Source organism: Cyclopterus lumpus, chromosome 12 (assembly GCF_009769545.1).
Source record: "Cyclopterus lumpus isolate fCycLum1 chromosome 12, fCycLum1.pri, whole genome shotgun sequence".
Classification (NCBI taxonomy): Eukaryota; Metazoa; Chordata; class Actinopteri; order Perciformes; family Cyclopteridae; genus Cyclopterus; species Cyclopterus lumpus.
The window spans coordinates 13,186,707-13,207,628 of record NC_046977.1 but is presented as its reverse complement, the minus strand read 5'-3'; the positions used below and the strand labels follow the sequence as shown (position 1 = coordinate 13,207,628).

At 43.8% G+C, this 20,922-nt stretch overlaps 2 protein-coding genes and 1 long non-coding RNA gene across 3 annotated transcripts; all 3 read right to left on the bottom strand.

The window, feature by feature from the left end:
* Positions 1-208: 208 nt before the first annotated feature.
* Positions 209-2,885, bottom strand: si:ch211-22d5.2 (serine/threonine-protein kinase NIM1). The gene is made up of 4 exons (XM_034547297.1): positions 2,849-2,885; positions 2,069-2,344; positions 1,407-1,675; positions 209-970 (listed from the first exon to the last, which is right to left on the bottom strand). Exons 2-4 carry the CDS (start codon positions 2,340-2,342, stop codon positions 209-211), a joined length of 1,305 nt encoding a protein of 434 aa, XP_034403188.1. The 5' UTR covers positions 2,343-2,344; positions 2,849-2,885.
* Positions 2,886-4,152: 1,267 nt separating this feature from the next.
* Positions 4,153-9,325, bottom strand: LOC117740873 (coiled-coil domain-containing protein 152-like). The gene is made up of 9 exons (XM_034547513.1): positions 8,963-9,325; positions 8,767-8,857; positions 8,183-8,288; positions 7,863-7,931; positions 7,413-7,477; positions 6,393-6,528; positions 6,001-6,128; positions 5,466-5,573; positions 4,153-4,654 (listed from the first exon to the last, which is right to left on the bottom strand). The coding sequence occupies exons 2-9, from the start codon at positions 8,827-8,829 to the stop codon at positions 4,526-4,528; spliced, it is 804 nt and encodes a 267-aa protein (XP_034403404.1). The 5' UTR covers positions 8,830-8,857; positions 8,963-9,325; the 3' UTR covers positions 4,153-4,525.
* Positions 9,326-11,108: 1,783 nt separating this feature from the next.
* On the bottom strand, positions 11,109-14,818 carry LOC117740973. Its single transcript, XR_004610656.1, has 3 exons — positions 14,792-14,818; positions 11,444-11,598; positions 11,109-11,152 (listed from the first exon to the last, which is right to left on the bottom strand). It is a non-coding gene; the product is annotated as an uncharacterized LOC117740973 (long non-coding RNA).
* Between the last annotated feature and the right edge of the window lie 6,104 nt (positions 14,819-20,922).

The following is a 20,922-nucleotide window of genomic DNA, read 5'->3' as shown; positions in this document are numbered from 1 at the left end:
TTAATCAGGCACTTTGACATATACCTTAGGCTATACAAAAAAGTTGCACTGGAGGAAATAAAAACAAATTTTTAAAGTATTCGTTAGTAGAAACTACAAGTCAATTCCCCGCAAACAATATAAAGTATAAAATAAAAAGTAGATAAAAAGTCTACAAATGTCATCCTGTAAAAAAAAAATGTCTATAAAAACTCCTGAAGTGTTTTTTTTACGAAAGCACACATAATTTGGAGGTGTGTCTGAGGCCCTTGTAGGCCCGGAGCCCCTCCCTCTTGGGGTCCCTCACCATCCCTCGGATTACAGGGGGACTGTCGCAGCCCCTCTTCTTCTGGGCTCGGTGCAGCAGGATTCGATAAACCCCGGTGACGGGGCTGCGGCTGTTTTTGGTCTGATTGTTCTGTAGGTGCTCCGCTGTGAAGCCAAGCTCCTCCAGTAGGCCCCTGACCTCCTCCTCCACCTCCTCCTCCAGGTCCCTGCGCTCAGAGTCCAGCAGGCCCTGCAGAGGGCTCGCTGGTTCAGGGGGCACCAACGTCCAGGGAAACTGCACAGGTAAGAGCCAATCGCAGCCCAGCATCTGGTCGACGGCGTAGCGATCAGCGGGGGCCTCCTTTAAGATGCCCCTGATGAGCCTCTGGCAGGGGCCGGGCACCCAGGGGGGGAGGGTGTACTCGCATTCGATGACGCAGCGCCGCAGCTTCCCCATGGTCTCGGCACGGAATGGCATGGTGCCGGTCACCATGAAGAAAAGGAGGACCCCCATGGCCCACACGTCCACTGAGGCCCCCAGGTAGCACTCGTCTCGAAAGAGCTCCGGGGCGGCGTAGGGCGGCGAGCCACAGAAGGTGTCGAGGGCATCGTTGCGGTTTGAAACCTGCGTGCTGAAGCCAAAGTCCGCCACCTTGATGCAGCCGCTGCTGGTGAACAGAACGTTCTCCGCCTTCAGGTCCCGGTGGATAACGTTTATGTTGTGCTGTACAGAGAAACCGATTTCAAAGCGTCAAACAAATCTGACTTTTTATTATTATTATTATTATAACCTAGATTGTAAACTGACAGTCTTGACTATCATTACTATTGATTGTGATAACCTTTTACATATTGATCAGACAAGTTTTTATAGCAGTCACATTTTCTAGAAACAAATCCCCAAAAACAACAACTTGTAAGTAAATACAAATGTAAATGCAAAAGTCTGTTATAATTTATTATAATTGGACGTTTTTTTTTGTGAAACTGTTTGCATGCACCTCAGGTAAGTACTGTCGGTCAAAGCAGGCTGGGGAGACATTTTTAACTGAGTATTCACCGAATACCTGACAAATGTAGTTTCTCTTTATATTGAAAGTACGGTAGACTTAACAGAATGAATAAATTACAGAAAAACCACACAGTTCCACGTCACCGACCATATATTTGATGGCGGACAAGATCTGGGCGAATGTGATCTTGCAGGCGTTCTCCGACAGCTTTCCCTGGGTGGACAGCCTGTTGTGGAGGTCTCCACCTCCCGCGTACTCCAGCACCAGGTAGAGGCGGCTCGGCTTCTCCATCACCTCGTACAGACAGACCACGTTTGGGTGCTGCAGGCACTCCATGCTGCTGATCTCCTTGGAGAGCAGACGCTGGGCCTGGCTGTCCAGCCTGGTCTTATCCAGGACCTTCAGGGCTACTTTGTCTGCGAGGAGGACACGCACAGGAACATTGGAGGCATCAGATGACAATCTTACAATATTTCATATGATTAGAAACTGATTGTTGGACAGACAAAACAAAAAATCAGTTTGAAGACAGGCTAATTGATTATTAATCATCCGCAATTCTTATAATTGGTTTATGACTAAAGTTATTTATCATTTTTTAAAAAGCCAAACATTCTCTGGTTCCAGCATCTCAAATGTGAACATTTGAACTCTCTTTTATATACTATGGAATGTGTGCTGGCCATCTTTTTCTACTTTCGTCTGCTGCTCGTTGTTTTTTCCTAGTCACAATGCGTTGCGTATGTCTCATTCAGTAAATAAAGTAAAAAAGGGGCTAAACAGTGTAGCCTGACGGCAGGCACGCCTACCTTTAGTCAGCGCATGGAAAGCCAGTTTGACCCGGGAGAAGGTCCCGCAGCCAATCTCCCCGCGGACCTTGTAGAAGCCCACCCTGCGGCCGATGATCAGGTCCTTGATGGTCTTCTCGTCCTTGCACATGTCGGTGGTGAGCTTCTGCAGGGGGGTGAGGGGTGGCGGGCTGTCGGCCTTCTCATCGTCCGGGTCGACCTCGGAGCTGTCCGTCAGGCTGTAGCTGTGGTGGTGCTGCTTGGTGACTGCCACCTGGTACTGGCCTCCGTGCATTTCTGCAAGCAGGTTGAAGACGAGGTCATCCTCAAAAGCACGATACCGTCACGGAGTCTCGACCAGCTCATGGTCTGGACATAGAGGTACTTTTCCTCCTGACATTGCTGGTAGGATGTTAAATCTATCATGATTACATCACTGAAAATAGCACACAGCCGTGCTTTATCATTTAATCTTCATCTGAACAGTAAATTCTCAGGTAAAATAGTTTGAAAAGCAGACGGACGGAATCAAAAGGAAATACAAAATGGGTTAAACTCAAGAACATAACATATCCAGTCTTAATGAGACAATGCATATAGCCGAGAGTTATTTGGGGCCCTACATTTAAAAATGACTCGATGCACACATACATAATCAACACTTTCTTCTTCCTGGTCTTCCCTGAAACCATATCACATTATTACTGTACATCTACAAGACTAGAAGCCTTCAAATGGCAACAAAATAAATAGACCAGAAACATAGTAAGAATATAGAAAGCAATACTCTTGTTTTCTTACCAAGTTTCCAAATATCTGCACTTCGTCAAATCACAACGTTAGAATCCATCACATGCAGCAATGTAAAACAAAGTTATCCCCGTCAGAAGGTCCCCGAGTACACGGAGCAGAGCGGTGCCATCGACGTCTCATTCTCTGTCCTCTCTAATACACTACAGTATACTGATGGCCAAAAAAAACACGAGGGGGCGGGGGGGAGGGTGCGTGTCTGTTTGTGCCATCAGTTGAGTGGACAGACAGTGGCTTTGCTGGCCACACCCCTCACAGCTCACCTCTGCCTATCCTCACTCTCTCCTCCTCTTTGATGACGGATTACGGTGGTGTAATGACCTCTAATCCTGCTTAATTTGGGTCGTGCCAATCCGGATCCGATTCCTAATGTCGGTTTAGGGCAGCAAAAAAAATGGAGGCCCAAAAGATCCAGCAGACAATAAATGCGCACATTGTTTTTCCATCCACGTCGTGTGTACGCATGAGCAGAATGCTTTGGTTTGCAGGTAAGCACACAAGTGAGAGACGCGCTGTGCCACTTCAAGGCTGATCTCTTGGCTCTTAGAAGACGAAATGTTATGCAACGGTGTTACCCAATGTTCCCATGGCGATTAGCTCTCTGACCCTCTTCAGCGCTGGCTGAGTAGCACAGATGAAAAGATTACGAAGCCCAAGGCCCCGGTGAGGAGCAGGGAGGTGCTCATCACAGATATTCTTCCAGCTGCAAACATGTCATTATTCTTATAGCTGATCTTCCCGGGTTGATTTCTTCATATTGCTTGTTTGTTTTCCAGCCAAAGGTATAAAACTGAAGGATATTAAGCTTACTCACTGTCATATAGGGCCAAGAAAAGCTGCACAGCCTCACATTTAGGAATCTGAAACTAAAGGGACTATTTGGCATATTTGAGTAATACATTAATCTTAAAGATGAATAGATTCTGCCAATCGATTCGTCTCTCAATTTTTAAATTATCAAATTTAAGGGTTCTATATTAAAATAGTTGGTTTATGCTATGTTAAAAACATAGCGATGTAAAACAATTATTCGCCAAGCTGTCGCTCTTTTTCACCTTTCAATATACAATATCTATTTAAGTCCAGCATATCCTAACTTGTACATACAACTGCAGAAATGGATCTTGGAATTCAGCTCAAATCCTTTAGGAAGGAGTACTGCTCAGGAGGACTAAGTCACTATGATTTTTACAGACTTCTTCTTCCTTGAACAGAAATTTCAGGGAGCAGTTTAAAATGTATGTAAAAATAATAACAAGAATAGTGGAACAAAAGTTTGACCAAGGAATCTAAAATAAATAGTCAAATTATTTATTTTTTCTTTGAAAGGAGATGAGCAGATCTAATTTTCCGAAAGGCCTTCCAGCGGACTCATCCATCCAGACATGTGCACTCCTCCTGCTTCACCGCCTCCCCCCTGCCTCCCTCCCATGGAGGCGTCTGATTGGATTAAAGCTTTAGACAGGAATGTGGCCTGCCTTTACATGTGCTCTCTGGTCACCTGCAAGCAGGGCAGTGAACCTGCGAGTGTGACGGTGGACAAGAAACAGTATCGTTAAATAAGTGGTCTGTAAAATACGCAACTCTGAGCAACACTTTAGCCACTTCTGCCCTTCTGGAAAGTCAGGGGATTCTTGCACATGTAGAGCCGAGCCGCCTCTAAACAAATTAGATCTTTCTCTTCTTGAGACAGCTATCACTGAAGCCGCCAGCACGCTGGTTCTCTTCCAGCTCTTTGATTCTCTGACGCAGAGCCACAATCTCCTTGTTCTTCTCCTCCTGGAAGAACTGCAGCTTCTGAACACACAAACAGTTAACACACAAACAGTTAAAACACAAACACACACACACACACTAGAATGAGGCAATGCAAACAAGAAGTGTAGCAAATTTCTCAGTGACGACCTATTAAATTACCACCCACTTATATCCAGTGATTCTTGTGAATTTCTGTTTAGCAATAGCTAATGAAAGTCTTCCAGGGCTGAATTGATTGTTTTCCATTATCATTTATGGTTTCTAAAGTTAATATTTTTAGCTTAATTTGGTGTCTAAATGCACATCACAGGTTTAAAGACCTCCAGGTGACAACTTTAAATTGGGGATGGAAACAGACATGAATTGGAGACAAAGACAACTGTGTGAATTGAAAATGTATCCACTTCTGTAAAATAATGTGCTCCGTCTCTTGGTTTATTGAGAAGAGAAAGTGGAGGAAAATAAAAGACTGAACAGGGGTACACGCTCCGCTCTTTTGTCTCTCAGACAAAGCTGATGGGGCATGCTGGGAAGGAGCCTGACGTTGCTTAAAAGGTGGGGAATAACAAGATGAGACATCCAGCTTAAATGTAATCGAATTGGCTTTGTTCTCAGGAGAGGTTTACATGCCAAGAATACAAATTGTCAAACCCAAAGCATCTTGCAGGATCACTTACACACAGATTCTGCCCGAGCACCTGCACTTAACTTGTTTGCAGTTTTAAACATGTTCCTGCACAAGGCCATGAGGTACAGATTAATTACCACTTAAATGTGTTATGCACCTTGTTAAGTTAGCCTCTATAATGTATCACAAAAAGGTGTAAAAGGTGCTGTGTGGGATGCTCACCCTCTTGTAGACACTCTGGGGAAGAAGGTTGGAGCCGTGTTGCTGCTGCTGCTGCTGCTGCTGGCTCCACTGAGCTGTACTCTGAACTCTGGCTAACTTCGCACCAAACTGCCAAAATGTGCACAGCAACAAAGAAAAATGCCAAAGAGCTTAAAGGGGGGCTGACACTTTCAAGACAAAAGCAGAGCTGTGTTTAAAAAACACAGCTTCCCTGAAAAAAATCATGTGAACCGTCTCCTTGTATCCACATATGAAACTAGATTTCAACTGTTCCCCTGTGCAGAGAGACGGCCCTTTCTTACTTGAACTCCGAACCCCCAGGACACCCGAACATATTGATGTTCACCAACAGGTCGTTTACGGATATTACTCAACGGCAGGAGCTGATAAATCAACAACCCAAAAGTCAGTCTATTCTAATGTCAGTCAGCCGTTTTTAAACTTAGAAAAAGTTAATTATTGGGACTTTTTCATTGTACATGGTGAATCAGAAAAATCCCTCCGGTAACACTTTTGGGAGTCGCTTTTAATTTACCTCCATCTGTAACTTCAGGAGCTCGCTCCGCCTCTCCCTCTCATGGTCCTTCAGCCTCTTCTTTAGCTCCTCCACATCCAGATCACTTTTCTCCAGCAGAGTCTTTACTTCTGCATCTTTAGCCTCCACTGTCAGGGAACAAAAACAACAACAGGCCCCAGACAAATACAGATTAATCCCTACACTACACACATTTATATCCTTATCTTCTCTTATGCTGTGGGCTGATATGATTATTACTGTTACAGAACTTTAATTAATTTCAGCATTTAACTGATCCACTCTCTATGTCTTACATTGTGGCTTTGGGGCTGTATCGAGGTTATGTTGTACATATATGATCTAAGTATTCCCTGAAACATCTTACAACATCAGCACTGTCCCTGTCTTACGCTGATGGAAACCCTCCCTGCGGGCGTCCTCCACCTCTCTTCTGCACTGCTGCCTGACAGTCTCTAGCTCCCTCTTGTGCCTCTCTCCTTCTGCCCTCATTTCACCGACGAGGCGCTGCAGCTCAGCCACTCCATCCTGACGACCACACATGTCGGGTTGAAATGACTTCCAAGCAAACATTTGGAGTTGCTACCTCGTTTTAAGGTTTTTGAAAGGCGCTTTAAAATATTGCAAAGTAGGCATATTTAGAGAATTGATCCATATGATGTCAAATTGAACTGTAACTCAATCGCTATTCAGTCCAGAAAAAAAAAAAAAGTCTTCCATCTAGAGTTTTTATCAACCAGACAAAACAAACACATTAGTGGAAACACACATTTACACTAACCTAGCAAATTACCTAGAATTGGTGAGACATCTCTCCACACATCACAATAATAAATAAATAATAATAATAAAAATAAAGAACGCATGAAAAGAGTTAACATTTGTCAAAAATGTATTCCAGTCCTAGGAAAGCTTAAGCTTTTTTTTTTTTTTAGCATTTCTATTAATGCAAAATATGAATACATATAAAACAAGAATACAGCTTGTAAATCCCAACTTTCATATTATATAGATTATTTGTGCAAAAGTGGAGTGGAGGGTAAGTAATTATGTCGTCAGTAGTGACTGTAAAGCTCACAAAGATTAACATTGCCATGTGCATCCAGTAGTAATTGAAGGCAACCCAATTCAATGTACCAACGTTTTTATCGATTTAGAGCTTCTTTTGGCAGCTCAACAGTATGAGAACGATGTTTACAGAAATAATAAACGGGAATTGGAAATTCAGATGTGTACAGCCTACATAGATTAATAAATGTCTCTGAATGTTCCTAACATTCATATCACAACATACAGAGAACATGCATCCACAGACCAAGTAAAGAAGTGGAAATGCCCAGCTTTCAATTGAACTTAACTGCTGTATTCAACTGACCTCATGATAAGTTCTTCCAGTCTGCCTCAGTTCTCACCTTTGCTGTTCTCTCATTCTGCTGTTTCACGTCCACCATATCGTTCTTCAGTCTCTCATTCTCAACTACAACATCAACAGTTTAAAAGAAAATGATGGAACGCCTTACAAAGAATTTCATCTAAAATGTCACTTCATGTAAAGTACTATAGTAGTGGTGCTATGGGTCATTGACACATTTACATCCCCATTATAACTATACTATTACATATTTATCACTGCTTTTTTTCCAGAAATAACAGCAACACTACATCTAGAATCATATATTTATTTGACCTCCATATTCTTCTTTAACTTGTGTTGATTGTGTGCAACTTCAGTGCTTAGGATTGGCCCTGTGAAGTATGTATATTTCTTTCTGAAAAAGACTGATTTGAGTATTTTAAGTATCCAGTGGTATTATAAATTTAAACTGTGTGTGTGTGTGTGTACAGTGTGTTCTTGCATTTACTTCTGAGGTTGCACTGCTCCTGCAGAGTCTGCTGCAGTCTGTTCACAGTGACGAGAAGACTGTCTCTCTCTGCAACCAGTAGATCGAGAGAATTAGCAACTAGTCATGGTTTGTTTGATGGTGTTTAGGTGCTATGCAAATGTACAGATTAGATACACTTAGAAATGACATCAGCCCATCTGGATATTTTCACAAATTTAGGATTTCATTTTCTGAACTGAAAACTGGACACTGTCGGGGATGTCACATCTCAGAAAAATATGTAACCTGCAGTAAAAAATTGTTAAATAAAATTCAAGGTTAAAAATTAAAACACTCACCCTCGATGAGACCTTTCTCCTTGGTCAGATAGAATTTCATGAGTCTATTGGTGTCCTCCAGCATAATCTCCAACATGTTGTTTTTGCCATTAACCGCTGTAATTTTCTGTGTTATAAAAGGCAAGTGGTAATACTCAAAACTTTAGACTTTTCTTCATACCTCATTGGCCCCTCGAGGAGGTAAACTGTAGTAAGGTTATAATTACTAACACCTGGTAAACTAGCTAGCTATTAGCTAACATTACTTCAATACAGAGAATATGGTTTTGCATTAAATGTTTAGGTCAGTGTAAAATTGCAGACAATAATTTAAATCATACACTAAATAAATACTTTAGGTTACAATATGCTCCAAATTAGAAAACAACTACGGTTATGCAATTTAGGAGGCTAACAGTGTAGCTACTCCTTAAACCGGTTAATGGCTACTTATCTGTATTGAAGGGAGTATGATTCTACAACTCATTCTCAAACTTTTAAATATGAAGTTGCATGAAGTAGAACACAATGGCAGAGAAGTCCTTAATTAGCTACCATAGCGTTAGCATAGGTAATGTTAGCCTAGGTACCATTAGTTACCTTACCCGTTCGAGGTGAGTGAACTCCTCCAGACATCCGTCAAGGTCAACACAGTTTAACTTCATCATTTTACTTGTCCAAGAAAGAGCAAAAAGCCTGTATGAAGAAGTAAAAGTATTGTATCACTGCTTCGGTTTCATTAAAGCTACGCTAACATTAAGCCAGCTACAAATGTGCTTTAGCTGCTGACTAGGTCCTTACCTGTTATCCCCCTGCACGTGCTGGTAAACGGTTATGCTAATGTCCTCGTGTTGGTAAACAGTTATGCTAATGGTTCGTGCTAATGTACTCGTGCTGGTAAACAGTTATGCTAATTTCACATTTCAATTATGCCAAACCACCAAAAATATCTAATGTCCTGTCGTCATCACCCACGTCGGCACTCTCAGCTGCGGCGGACTACGGTTCTCCTGGGGGGGACCACTCTCTGAGGAGGGGTGCACCGGCCAGGTCGGAGACGGAGCAGGTCAAAGCCCCCGTGCCGCTCATTAGTGGGATCGCGCCTGTGAATAGACGCTGTAGTGCAGCCCGAGTAACACAGCGGGACCCGGTCTTTTTACACTCTTTACTGTTCAACAAACAGCTGGGACAACAACAACAACAACAACAACGTATTTACATGTTACAGCAGCTTCATCACTGCTTCTTTACATTCTAGTTCCCATGCAAGGAGCACCAATCACAGCAGTCAGTGTGATACACGGATACTTTCTTTATAACATGCAATGAAGTTGATGAGGAGGTGAATAGTCACAAACAAACACGTTTCTCTTTGTTTTTCTGTTCAAATAACAACCCTTAAAATATGTTTGTAATAATTAGTCCAGCTATAAAAATGTACAAACATTTCAAAATATGTTTTTCTATGTTGTTTTCAGTTTGTTGTTTTCCGTTAATTATTCTTCAGAGTTGCAATCAGCCTAAAATATGACTAGTCAGGGTGAAATAATACACCCAGCTCATGGTTCAGCAGCACATGACGTGGTTTACAGTTTGAGTCGACATGCTCTACATCAAATGAACCAAATGATTGGATGTACTGTGGGACCAGCAGGAGGTTTATGTTGGGCCTTCACGGGTGTTGAACTTGAGATCACGAGTTGTTGAATAGAGAGGGTGCACTATTGTAGTAAGGTATACGTACTTAGTGTTAGTCTATATACTCTTATTGTAAACACATCCCCAAAATGTGTGCACTCAATCTTTAAACAACCCCTTGCAAAAGTTTCATTTTTCAATAAGGCTCAGTTTGTGCTAAGAAAAAAAAAGCTACCGTTACTCAAACAGGAGTAAACAATGCATTTGTTGGGGACTATTTCCAGCTGTGGATTAACACACATTTGATATAGCGGTAAGGCAGTTGGATTATTGATGTATATTTAGTAGTTTATGAACAACAATGGAGCTCTATGGCAAAGTGAAAGAAGAGATCTCAGGCGTTGGATACACACACAATACTTGTTGGATAAATTCATTGTTGGTTATTGTCTTTTCTAATTGACAATTAATAAAACTACATATTGCTATCTGCGGGGCTGCACGGTGGTGTAGTGGCTAGCACTGTCGCCTCACAGCAAGAGGGCCGCGGGTTCGATTCCCGGTCGGAGCGGTCCTTCTGTGTGGAGTTTGCATGTTCTCCCCGTGGCAGCGTGGGTTCTCTCCAGGCTCTCCGGCTTCCTCCCACAGTCCAAAGACATGCTGCAGGTTAATTGATCTCTAAATGTCCCATAGGTGTGAATGTGAGAGTGAATGGTTGTATGTCCCTACATGTGCCCTCGATGGACTGGCGGCCTGTCCAGGGTGTCCCCTGCCTTCGCCCTATGTCAGCTGGGATAGGCTCCAGCGCCCCGCGACACTAATGAAGATAAGCGGTATTGAAAATGGATGGATGGATTGCTATCTGCCATATCCTTCAGTGTTTCAGATTTTTATATATGCAAAAGAAAGTAAAAGGGGAAAAAAATCTCACTTTTTACAGTTTGAGCACAAATCTTCAGTGAGTGAGGAACGACAGATTCTGTGTCACACACGCCCTCATCATCTTTGTACAAGTGAAGAACTTAGCCACTGTGAACAAATTGCTGAGACTCCCTGTTCAGCAGTCGACTAAGCTCTGCACCTGATCAGACACAGCAGCTGCACGCCACGCGACACAAACCAGGCTAATCCGCTGGTCTTGCCCCGGAAGAGTTGTTCCCTCAGAGTGATCCACAGACCGGCGGCTTGAAGAGCTCGTCTCGTACGGTGGGGTGGAAGAAAGTGTGACACCGGTCCAGGCCTCCTCCTCCTCCTCCTCCTCCTCCTCCTCCTCCTCCTCCTCCTCCTCCTCCTCCCCCTCCTCCTCCAGCCCAGGGAGCAGCGGTAGCAGACGCAGCAGCAGTGTCGTAATCCCTGGCAATGTGATTTAAAAAATATATGTTCTGTCCCAAATCGCCATGCCAGAGACCCACACAGCCACAGCAGAGAGAGATCTCTCTCTCTCTCTCTCTGGTCCTCCCTCCCCCACTCTCCCCTCTCAAGCTCCCATGCTCGGTTTAACTTTGGGTATTTCCCTCATCAACTACTATGCCTATATCAGGAAACTCCAAAGAGGCTCGAGGAAGTCTGGCTCTGCAATAAAAAAATAAAAAAGAGACAAGAAAATGACAGCATGCCCGTCTGATAGTAACTAATGATAATCACCCCTTGGCTCTGTTGGGTGGGGAAGTCTCATGGCAGGTGTGAGGGCCTCCTCCTGCAGCGAGAAGTGTGACTTGTCCGCGAGGCCCTGGCTCCCATCCCGGCCTTATGTTGGTGCCGACGGAGGAATTGGTGCAAGGGAGCACCACCCGCACCACCTAATGAGCAGCGAAGGACTCCTGTCACAGAATGGTCAACTACTGTCTGGTGAGGGCGCATCCACGCCAGTCCAGGTTCCAGAGCTGACATACTCTTTGAGAGTTGATGCCTTCAAATGTGTGTTACCCTCCAGAAATGAATCCACCTTGTTTTCAAACCTTCGATGCGTATGTCAGTTCAACTTGGTTTCCAACCACCGACAACTACTCAAATCTTACGCCGCTATGAATCTATCTGGTTTTAAATAATGTAGCTCAGCTGACATTTCAAGTTGCGGGTGACAGGTGTGTCGGCCAATCACAGTCCTGCTGCTGGCTGGTCCCAGCTCAGCTCAGCGTTTACCACTTGTTACTTCAATCTTCTGGCCCCATACGTGCCAATATGAAAGCAAACAAGTGATGATTCTCCGTGGGTTTGTCACTATGAGGGATATTATCAGTTGGAGCCCGAAGGCCAACTATCAGATGTTTCACAATCGGCTCAGCAGGCTTACGTTCAGATTGTTGTCTGGTTCTTTACTCTGAAGGTATATAGAGTATGAGCATAGCTGTAAAGATTATTGAAATACGGTGCCAGCCGTGAATACATTATCTCAATTAATTAGTGGAGCTTTATGGTTCATATAGCTGCGCCCCACAGCTGCCTCTCAAACCTGCCAATCATCCCAGTTTTTTCACGTCACATAAATGATTTTCATAATGAATGGCCCACTCAATCCCTGCAGAGAGATCGTGTGCAGAGTTTGAGCATGCTCAGGCTATAACACGAACCTGCGCTCTGGTGGTTTCAGGGTCCGTGTGACCGCTGGAGCTTACCAAATGGGAATCACACTACAACAACACGCTCCATCCCGCTTGCTGGAGTTTCACTTTGTATATGTTTGATCCACCGAGGGAGGACATACCAGGCGTGATGGTGGGATGTGATCCCCGCCAGCTGCTCAGTCACCCCACCTCTGACCTCAGAGGTAAAGTCATGCTTGACTTGGTGGGGCCTTTCTGAAAGGCGGCGGTGACGGATTATGTTATTTTTTAAATTGTTTTCTAAATTATTAAGACACATTTATTTTCCAGCTTTGTGCATTATTGTAAATACTGATACAAAAAAGAAATTGGTAATTATATGGATTTATTGACACCATGGACATCTTCATAATTGTAAAAGGTCTTTCATTTGGAGGTTCAACATTGGAAACTAGATCAGATCATCACACCCGTCCGCTCTTAGATTGCACTTCTTGCTTACAGTTGTCTCCTTTGACTGGAGCCCAACCCTGTTTTAACTTGCTTATCAATGCTAACTTCTCAGGCCCTAAATCACACACTAAGTTGCTGCAGACAAGCCAAACTAACCGCCAGAACTCTCTAACAGTTCTGGGTGTGTCTTGCGGTTTTGCCAGGACACCTGCACAATTGAGCAATACTCGAGGGCTTCTTGAGGCCACATATATATGATCATAAATTACAATCGTTAATACGTGTTGAAATTCTTTCACAGGGTTTCCCGGGGGGATTTGCGCCACATCTGCCACTCGCTGCCACTCGCTGCCAGTCCTTATGCTAAGCTGTGGCGTGAATAGGATGCAGATTTCTCTATTCACAGTATACATCTGTATAATAATTCATACATACACAGATATTGTAAAAGGGCGTGGGCTATAAATTGACTTTGCAATAAATCTTTTTTTCTAATGTCCCCTCCTCCAGAAGTCCCTTATGATTTAACAAATGACAAGTCCCCATCAATGTATGAGCACAAGTCTTTTTATTTTTAATTTGCAGTCAAAGCAAGCTGCCACTACTACAGTAAAGACACATTCCTTCTCCATTCCTTTCTATGAGGACCGGTGCGAGACACATTCCCTTCGGGTCGGGAATTGACCCGCAAATTGATCTAATTAAACTTTGACACACAAAATCGCGGGGGCTCCCTGATATTCTCGTTTTATAACTGCATGGCCAAACAATCCAATCCGCAGAGAAGAAAAGATGCTCACAGGATAGTGACAGGTGGTCGTCGTCTGCTCGGCTGATATGGTACTAGATTAACTGAAACATTGGGCTGAAAGTAATGATTTAGTACACGAAGAAAAGGAAAGAACCCCCCCCCCCCCCCCGGTAATGTTGGGAAACAGGGCCTGACTCTCCTGAAGGCTCCAATCTAAACGCAGGACACCATCACGTGACTGCGTTTTCATCAGCACATACATGCCTTGCGTGCCGTCCTCGCTGCTCTCAGCCTCCATCTCACTCTGCTCGTGTTCAACACACAGCTAGACGCACGCACACAAGTGGATCTATTTCAGGATTTGTACATACATGAACACACAAGATAGTCATGTCCCGAAGCGTTGACCGAACTGCAGCAGCATTGATAAGAACATGTCCACACTCCCTCTAGAGAATCTCAAATGAGGCCCCTTGACTCACTATATTTATCGACTTGTGGTGCTCAATGTCTCTGGAACGTCGCTATCAGAAATAAGCAGACAATTAGGCTAGCTTAGCATAAAGCAGCAGGGGAAACAGCTAGCCATGGCGCCAAGGAATGGTCACAGCACGCAACTTCCTCTAAAACAACCACCTTTAAAGATGTTGGTTTGTTCTCACAACACAGCATGGTCTCCTAAAAATGACATTCCCATACAACTAAACTGCATTGTTTGTTCGAGGGATATCTCCTTCCGTATTACGTTAGTTTTCGACATATCACAAATACATTTAGTCAAAGTTCCTGTGAGCCTGCATATACAGAAGAGGTTGGGGTGGATGGATGTCAAATGTGGGACTTTTACAGGAGACTTGTCATGTCCTGTGTGAAACCAAATTTTAACATTTAACATTTTAACCCAAATCATGACCTTTTACTAAAGCTGACCAAGTAGTTATAGTTACCTAAACTTAAACATACTTATAAAAACACATTTAATTCTGGTGACTGGGTTGAGGACCATATAGTTATAGTTATAGACGCACATGAAAACATGCAGGAGGTACCAACTTTCTCATCTAACTATTTAAGAAAGCACACAAGAGAGAACAAGGTTGTCTTTCTTGGAGATGCAAGGTTTTATTCTGACTACAGTGGCTTTTAGTATCTTCAAATCTCGGCTAACGCATTTCTTTTACCTAAAAAACCTTCACTCACTTATCAGAAATGATTAAAATGTCTGTTAGAATGATAAAAGCTTACTGTACAGCGTGGTCCACAGCCTCTCCCGTGCAGTGAGGCAGTGACGCTGCCTCCCTGCAGCTTTCTGTGTGTATCCTGAATGCCAGGAAGGAGTGGGCTGAGACTGACGCCTTTCTCTCCTTGTATAAATCAGGCTTTATGAGTTGACATCGTGTCGTTTGTACATTAGGCCTCCCCCGACTCCAAAAAAATTCAAAGAGCAGTTTGTCGGTCTGGCCCTCGTTGGCACAAAGCACCTCATTCAGAGACTGAGTGTAGGAATATTCACGTTTTGTCCCCCAAATTCTGTCCATCAAAGTCAACTCATCAAAGCTTCATTGGCAGGACATTTGATGTTGATTTACTGGCCGTGTTTCCAGAGCCGAGCAAGCTCTGCTCACAGTAAACTACTTGCCCGGCACCAAACTGCAGACAGACTCATTGAGTGACTATAGCTATTGAAGAAAGTGGAACATCTATAGCTGCTGAAAAGATTGACTGTAGGAATCAGAAACTCTTAACGAAAACATGGTTAAAGAGGTGCACTGGTTAAATACTCTGTTTCGCTATTTCTTCATTTTCTTGAGGTCAAAACTTCATCCTTCTCAGTCAGTTTTGGTTGATAGTCATGAACAATTTTACTCCAGTTTCATTAAGACCAAGTGTGACTATCTTAGTTAAACTTAAACCAGCAATAATAGCACAACACTGACATATTATCACCTTAATGAGTTGACGAGGCAACATTGTTAACAAACAGTCCATTTACACATCCAGCAGACAGGGAGGAACATCCACATTCATTTGGAGTCACATCTCTGTCCACCTGATCAATATAAGTTCAATATTTACTCACCTTTTAGCTCTGCTTTGGTCTCCACCAACTCCTGAGGGAAATGCCATTAGACATGCTCCAATAAACATATTTATTTAGAGAGAATACCAACAGAGCAAATACTTACCAGGAACATTAAAGCAACATTAAAAAGTAGCCTTAAAGAGAGGACTGAATTTAAGAAGACGCACCCTTCACAGGAGAGGAAAGAAAGGAGCTCATTGCAGCTCCTCAAATCTCCAGCAGATGTCCCTCTTGCTTTACTTTAATATATAAATCCAAGGCGGCTCATTTTCCTGAGGAGCAAAATGTACTACTGTTAAACTTCAGTTTCCCCTTACAATTATTAACTCGATCAGCTTTTATTAGCAACATAATCTAATCCTTCATACAGGAATTATTTCATAATGTTTTGCATGCATATGTGAATACGTTTTGAATAAAATATTCAGAGCGCTGGTTAGATTTTCCTATTCTATAGTACATGTATCGGTCTGGGAACTCCCCCCTTGTGTCCGTCTGGCTCTCCTCCCTCTCTTCATCCCTCTATCCTTTATAACTCTCAAGCTCCAGACCTCCCGATGCACATTAGGACTCTAGAGGCCCGGCAGATGTGGATTCTTCTCCTGAGCCTTGAAGCAGTGGCCTCTGTGTGAAGCCACAGATCTGGTATGTTGATCAAATCTGGTTCTGACCTCTTAAGATTCAGGGTCTAGACCTTTAGTCCGGCAGAAGGGGACTTTGAATTTCCACCCGATGAAATCCTGGGTTATGAGGGCGAGCCGAGCGCTGCGGCTGTCCTTTTTGTTGGTGGGACTATGTCAGGCCCACCGCGCCCCTCCACCAGGTGCTCCCTCCGCATCACGGAAGGCAAGTGAGGTCCCCGTGTCCCAGCTGAGGATGCTCTCGCTGGGACTGGCTCACCTGCTGCAGGGGTTGGTGGAGAACGTCGAGCAGCTGGAGCGGCAGGGAGAGCAGGTGTCTGCGCAGCTGGACGGGGCCGTGGAGAGCCTCGAGAGCCTTCGCAAGCAGAGTTCACAGGCTGGACGGACTCACAGGCAGGTGAGGAGGACTCCAATCGCACAGAGCCAAAACCCCAAAACTTGATTAATTGATGAAGACATTGGTTTTTATGGCTGCACATTAAAAGCGGAAATTCTAAACGTGAAAAGTATCTTTTTCTCCATATTTCCTTGTACCCGGGATTCCATCTGAAGTATTTGGTTCTGCCAGAAACTTTGCGATCTGATGTGACAGAGGCTCCTCGATGTTTCTTACATAGTGCACTGATTTCCACATCTTTTAATGATTCTGGGCAAAAACACAAGCTTGAAATTGTCAGTCAGAGTTCTTCTGCTTCAGCTGGTTTAAAGCTGTTCTAGAGAGAGAGACTATACTGGGAACAAGTATGAAGTCAATGCAAGCTCTTCAAACAGTAGAATGTGAGTCAGGGAGAAGTACTGTATGTAGGAAAATGCAGATACTGTGAAAAAATAGTGTTTTGTCCTTGAGGTGAGGAAGGACCTGCAGATAATGAGTGCCAGGGGGGACAGGCTGTGGAGGGCGGCCAGAGATCTGCAGAAGGGGCTGGAGGATCTGGACAGGGAGCAGGGAACCATGCAGCGCCGCACAAATCGGATCCTCCAGAAGGTGAAGAGCCTGACCGAGCCGAGGTCGGGGGGTCAGACTCAGGTCCACATCGACTCAATGAAGGTGAGAAAAGAAACAACTAAAACGTGACCGGTCACCCAAACCGGTAATTGTCTTGGTGACACCAACACACAAGCGTTGAAAGACCTAAATGTTTTTTGGTTGTTGAAGTGACGGATTGCCTCCTCTCGCCGTTTGACATCTCTGTCGTAGTTCATCATCGACAAACAGGCCCGGCGGCTCAACAGGCTGACCTCGGAGGTTTCCGCTCGAGACAAAATGATTGGCAGGCGCCTGCGACACATTGGCCAACTGGAGAAACAGGTGCGTTGGGGTTTTGAAGCTTAGATATTATGCTCTGGATGTATAACTATACCTGTAGTGTCTAAGGAAATCTACACGTCTGACCACCCAGATGGAAAAAAACAGATAAAAAGGCCTTGTGACAGATTTCCATGTGGCGGTTATATGTGCGCTAGACTTTTTGAGGATCCTGGCTGCAGTATTGTGAGTGATGAACCCTGATGACTATGCATTCTTTGGCCATTTAGTTTTCTACGGTTAAGCAGTGATGCATTTAAATCATTTCCGACCTGTCCCTGTGTTTCTTTGAGGTGTCAAAGATCCGGACTCCGACTGTGTCTGAGGAGCACAGCTGCATCAACACGGCCGCTCTGAAGAGATCCACGAGAAGGACTTTGTGAAGCTGACGGAATAACCTGCTCTGAAACATACCAAAAAAAAGATGCGGCGCAATCAACAAACGTGCCCGTACATTTTGATTAAATACACATTCGGGTTGCTCCTCAACACCAACTCAGCAGTTACAACAGAAAACTACATTACAGGTTGTGTTGACAACTACAGTATCTCCAGTGTGTCGTCCTCAGCAAAACACGCCTCTGTTTTAAAAAGGCTTCAAAAAATACAAAATAAAAGACAACTTCCCTGCGTCATCGTGTTGTGACTCTTTGTGGTTGACGATGGTGAAACGCCTCGTGAAGATACTTTGCACCCAGATAAACAGTCGCAACCTGAAGTCAGAGGAAACTTTCAGACTAACAACACACACACGGCTGAGAGGTTCATCACCCAGTACATCAGAATGTATTTATGTGTTTAGTGTTTAACTTCATGGGTTGCAATAACACAACACACACTCAAATAACATATAAAAAGTAGTTGTGAAGCAGTGGAGCGGCCTTTATGGAAAGTTACGTTGGCATAATAATGCTTAAGACATGGCATAACCTTTACATATAAATGTCAGGCTCACGGCTCTGTGGTGATGCAAGTTTTTTCTTTAGAAATGACACACAACCATTCAAGCAAGTTGACATCATTTCACACCATTGGCACATATTTTAAAGGGGAACTACACCATTTTACAACTCAAAGTCTGTGTATATAGGTGTAGTGGAACACTACTGCATATGTGGGAAATAAAACAAGTTGTGTAAAGCATTGTGTGGCTCCAGAAGAAGCTGCGCAAAGTGTGATGAATGAGCCTCAGTTGGGTCTGAACACTCACGTTTGAAAATGCTCCTCATCTCTGCTTGAGGCTAAAGCTCAAGGCTTCATTAGCCACTACTGGACTGATACAGAGGGGGGAGTTGCATTTAAAGAAATATATATCAACTTACATACACAAAGGCAATTCAAAAGCTTTGTAAAATACAATAAAATCATTAGTAAAATTGTTTTATAAAAAACACCTCCATGACACACATAATGTATTCAGTTTACTTGGTCTTTGTCAGGATTCTAGCAGCAACATGCTATCACCTAAATATGGACTGTGCAGCTGTATTATATATATCGGGGAAAAATAAACAAAAATATTATAAAAATGTATATTTGTTTATACTCCACCACATGCTTTATATGAAAGAAACTGGGTTGTAATCATATGGGGGGGTGAAAAACCCACCATATGTACATGCTTGTACATAAGCTTGCTCATAAGGGGACAGATCTAAAAGATTCAGAGCCACGTCCTCACATAAAGACCAATGCTTACATTCTTTAATCACTTAACTGAGAACCAAACCCTCACAGTGTCAGCTGTGGGCCCAGTGAGACATATGGAGGGAGAAACAGGACATCTTCCCAGCAGCTCTGCACCCTCACAGCTGTCTCGCAGTCCGAGTGTGACAAAGGTCATGTGTGGAATCTTGGAGGACAGAGCTGCTATCTGATGGCCTCAAGTCGCCTCAAGGCAGCCTGTCCCCCTCTGGTGTTCCCAAAACAAACCTCCAACAATTCAACCTCTGTCCCACTTTGCAGGAGAGAGCGTGGGGAGTGTGGGAAAAGAGCAGAGACGGTAAGAAATCGTGAGAAATAGAGAATTATTCTTGGGAGTAAGTGCAACAACAACCAATAGAGGTACAAGAACAACAGAGGAAATAAAGTGAGTCGAGAAAAATGAACACAGCGGCCCAGATGAGTACAGATTATTACCTTACGACATTCTTTCTAAATATGGGAGAAAATATGATGTGATCCATTTGGAATCGGAGGGTTTGGCAGGTGCGTTAAAGCTGCAACAGTACCCCCTGGAGGTCAAAGTGAAACACTGACATGTTTGCTATATTAAAAAGCTATAAGTGTCTGAGAACTCATTTATATGCCAGGCTGTCACTTGCTGTGCCTGTCGCTTCAAATTACTCCCATGACTCCATGTGTCTCATCATAGCACACACAAGCAATGTGTATCTGGCTTATGGTGCATGCAGAATATTATATGACTGTGCCAAACAAGTGAAAACTGATCTCAGCCTCGATAACAATGTGGTTTACATTGCCTTTGGCCCTGAGGGAGAATAGGGGAGCCAATGAGTGTCTAACGTCTCTCTCTCATGCTCTGTTCCAGTCCACACCCTTTATGCTTTCACAATAATGCAGCATGTGTTCAATGTACAACATGCAAATAATGTCATTGAAGCTCATTGGAATTGAAATGAGCAGAAGTGAGAGAAAGACAAAGGCAAGAGGAAGAGAGCGATACACTGTGGGAGGAAGATAATGATGAGGAACTGCTGCTTGTTCATCAACAGATATTACAATCTGCATTTGTTGTTTACCATAAGCCTTTGGACTGAAAAGGGCAAACATTTCAGCCCTAATGTATCTTCATCAGGCAAGAAGAGGCTTTCGCGTCCTTTACTTAAAGCTACTTCGGAGGGAACTTGGGTTGATGTTGACGGCCCCTCTGTGGTCAGAAGCAGTAGTGTTTCCAATCACCAGGGTCACTTTCTGGGTCTGACGGTCTGCTTCGCTCGGGCCTGGTTCTGGTTCTCCCGTGCCTCCCTTCCCTGTCACGGGGCCCAGCAGAACGACCCGGGTCTCCAGCAGCGTGGTGTCGGCTCCCAGCGGCGAGGTGAAGCTCTGCTCCTGGCCGGAGTTGCAGTTGCTGGGCGCCGAGCTTGAACTTTTGCTTTCGAGCATTTGTCATCTATTTCCTGGATCCCTGTCACCCACCTGCCTGATACTTTGACTTATAAATTCTCTGAGCAAACACTTTTTGATAAGTTTGCCTGTTCGGATTGCCTTCCTGGTTTCTGACCCTTGCTTATGACCTTGTAAGTTTTTGCAATTTCCCCATTAAATTATCAAACTGATCCTGCCTGCCTTCGGCTCCTTCCCCTCGTGACCTGTATTCACCAGC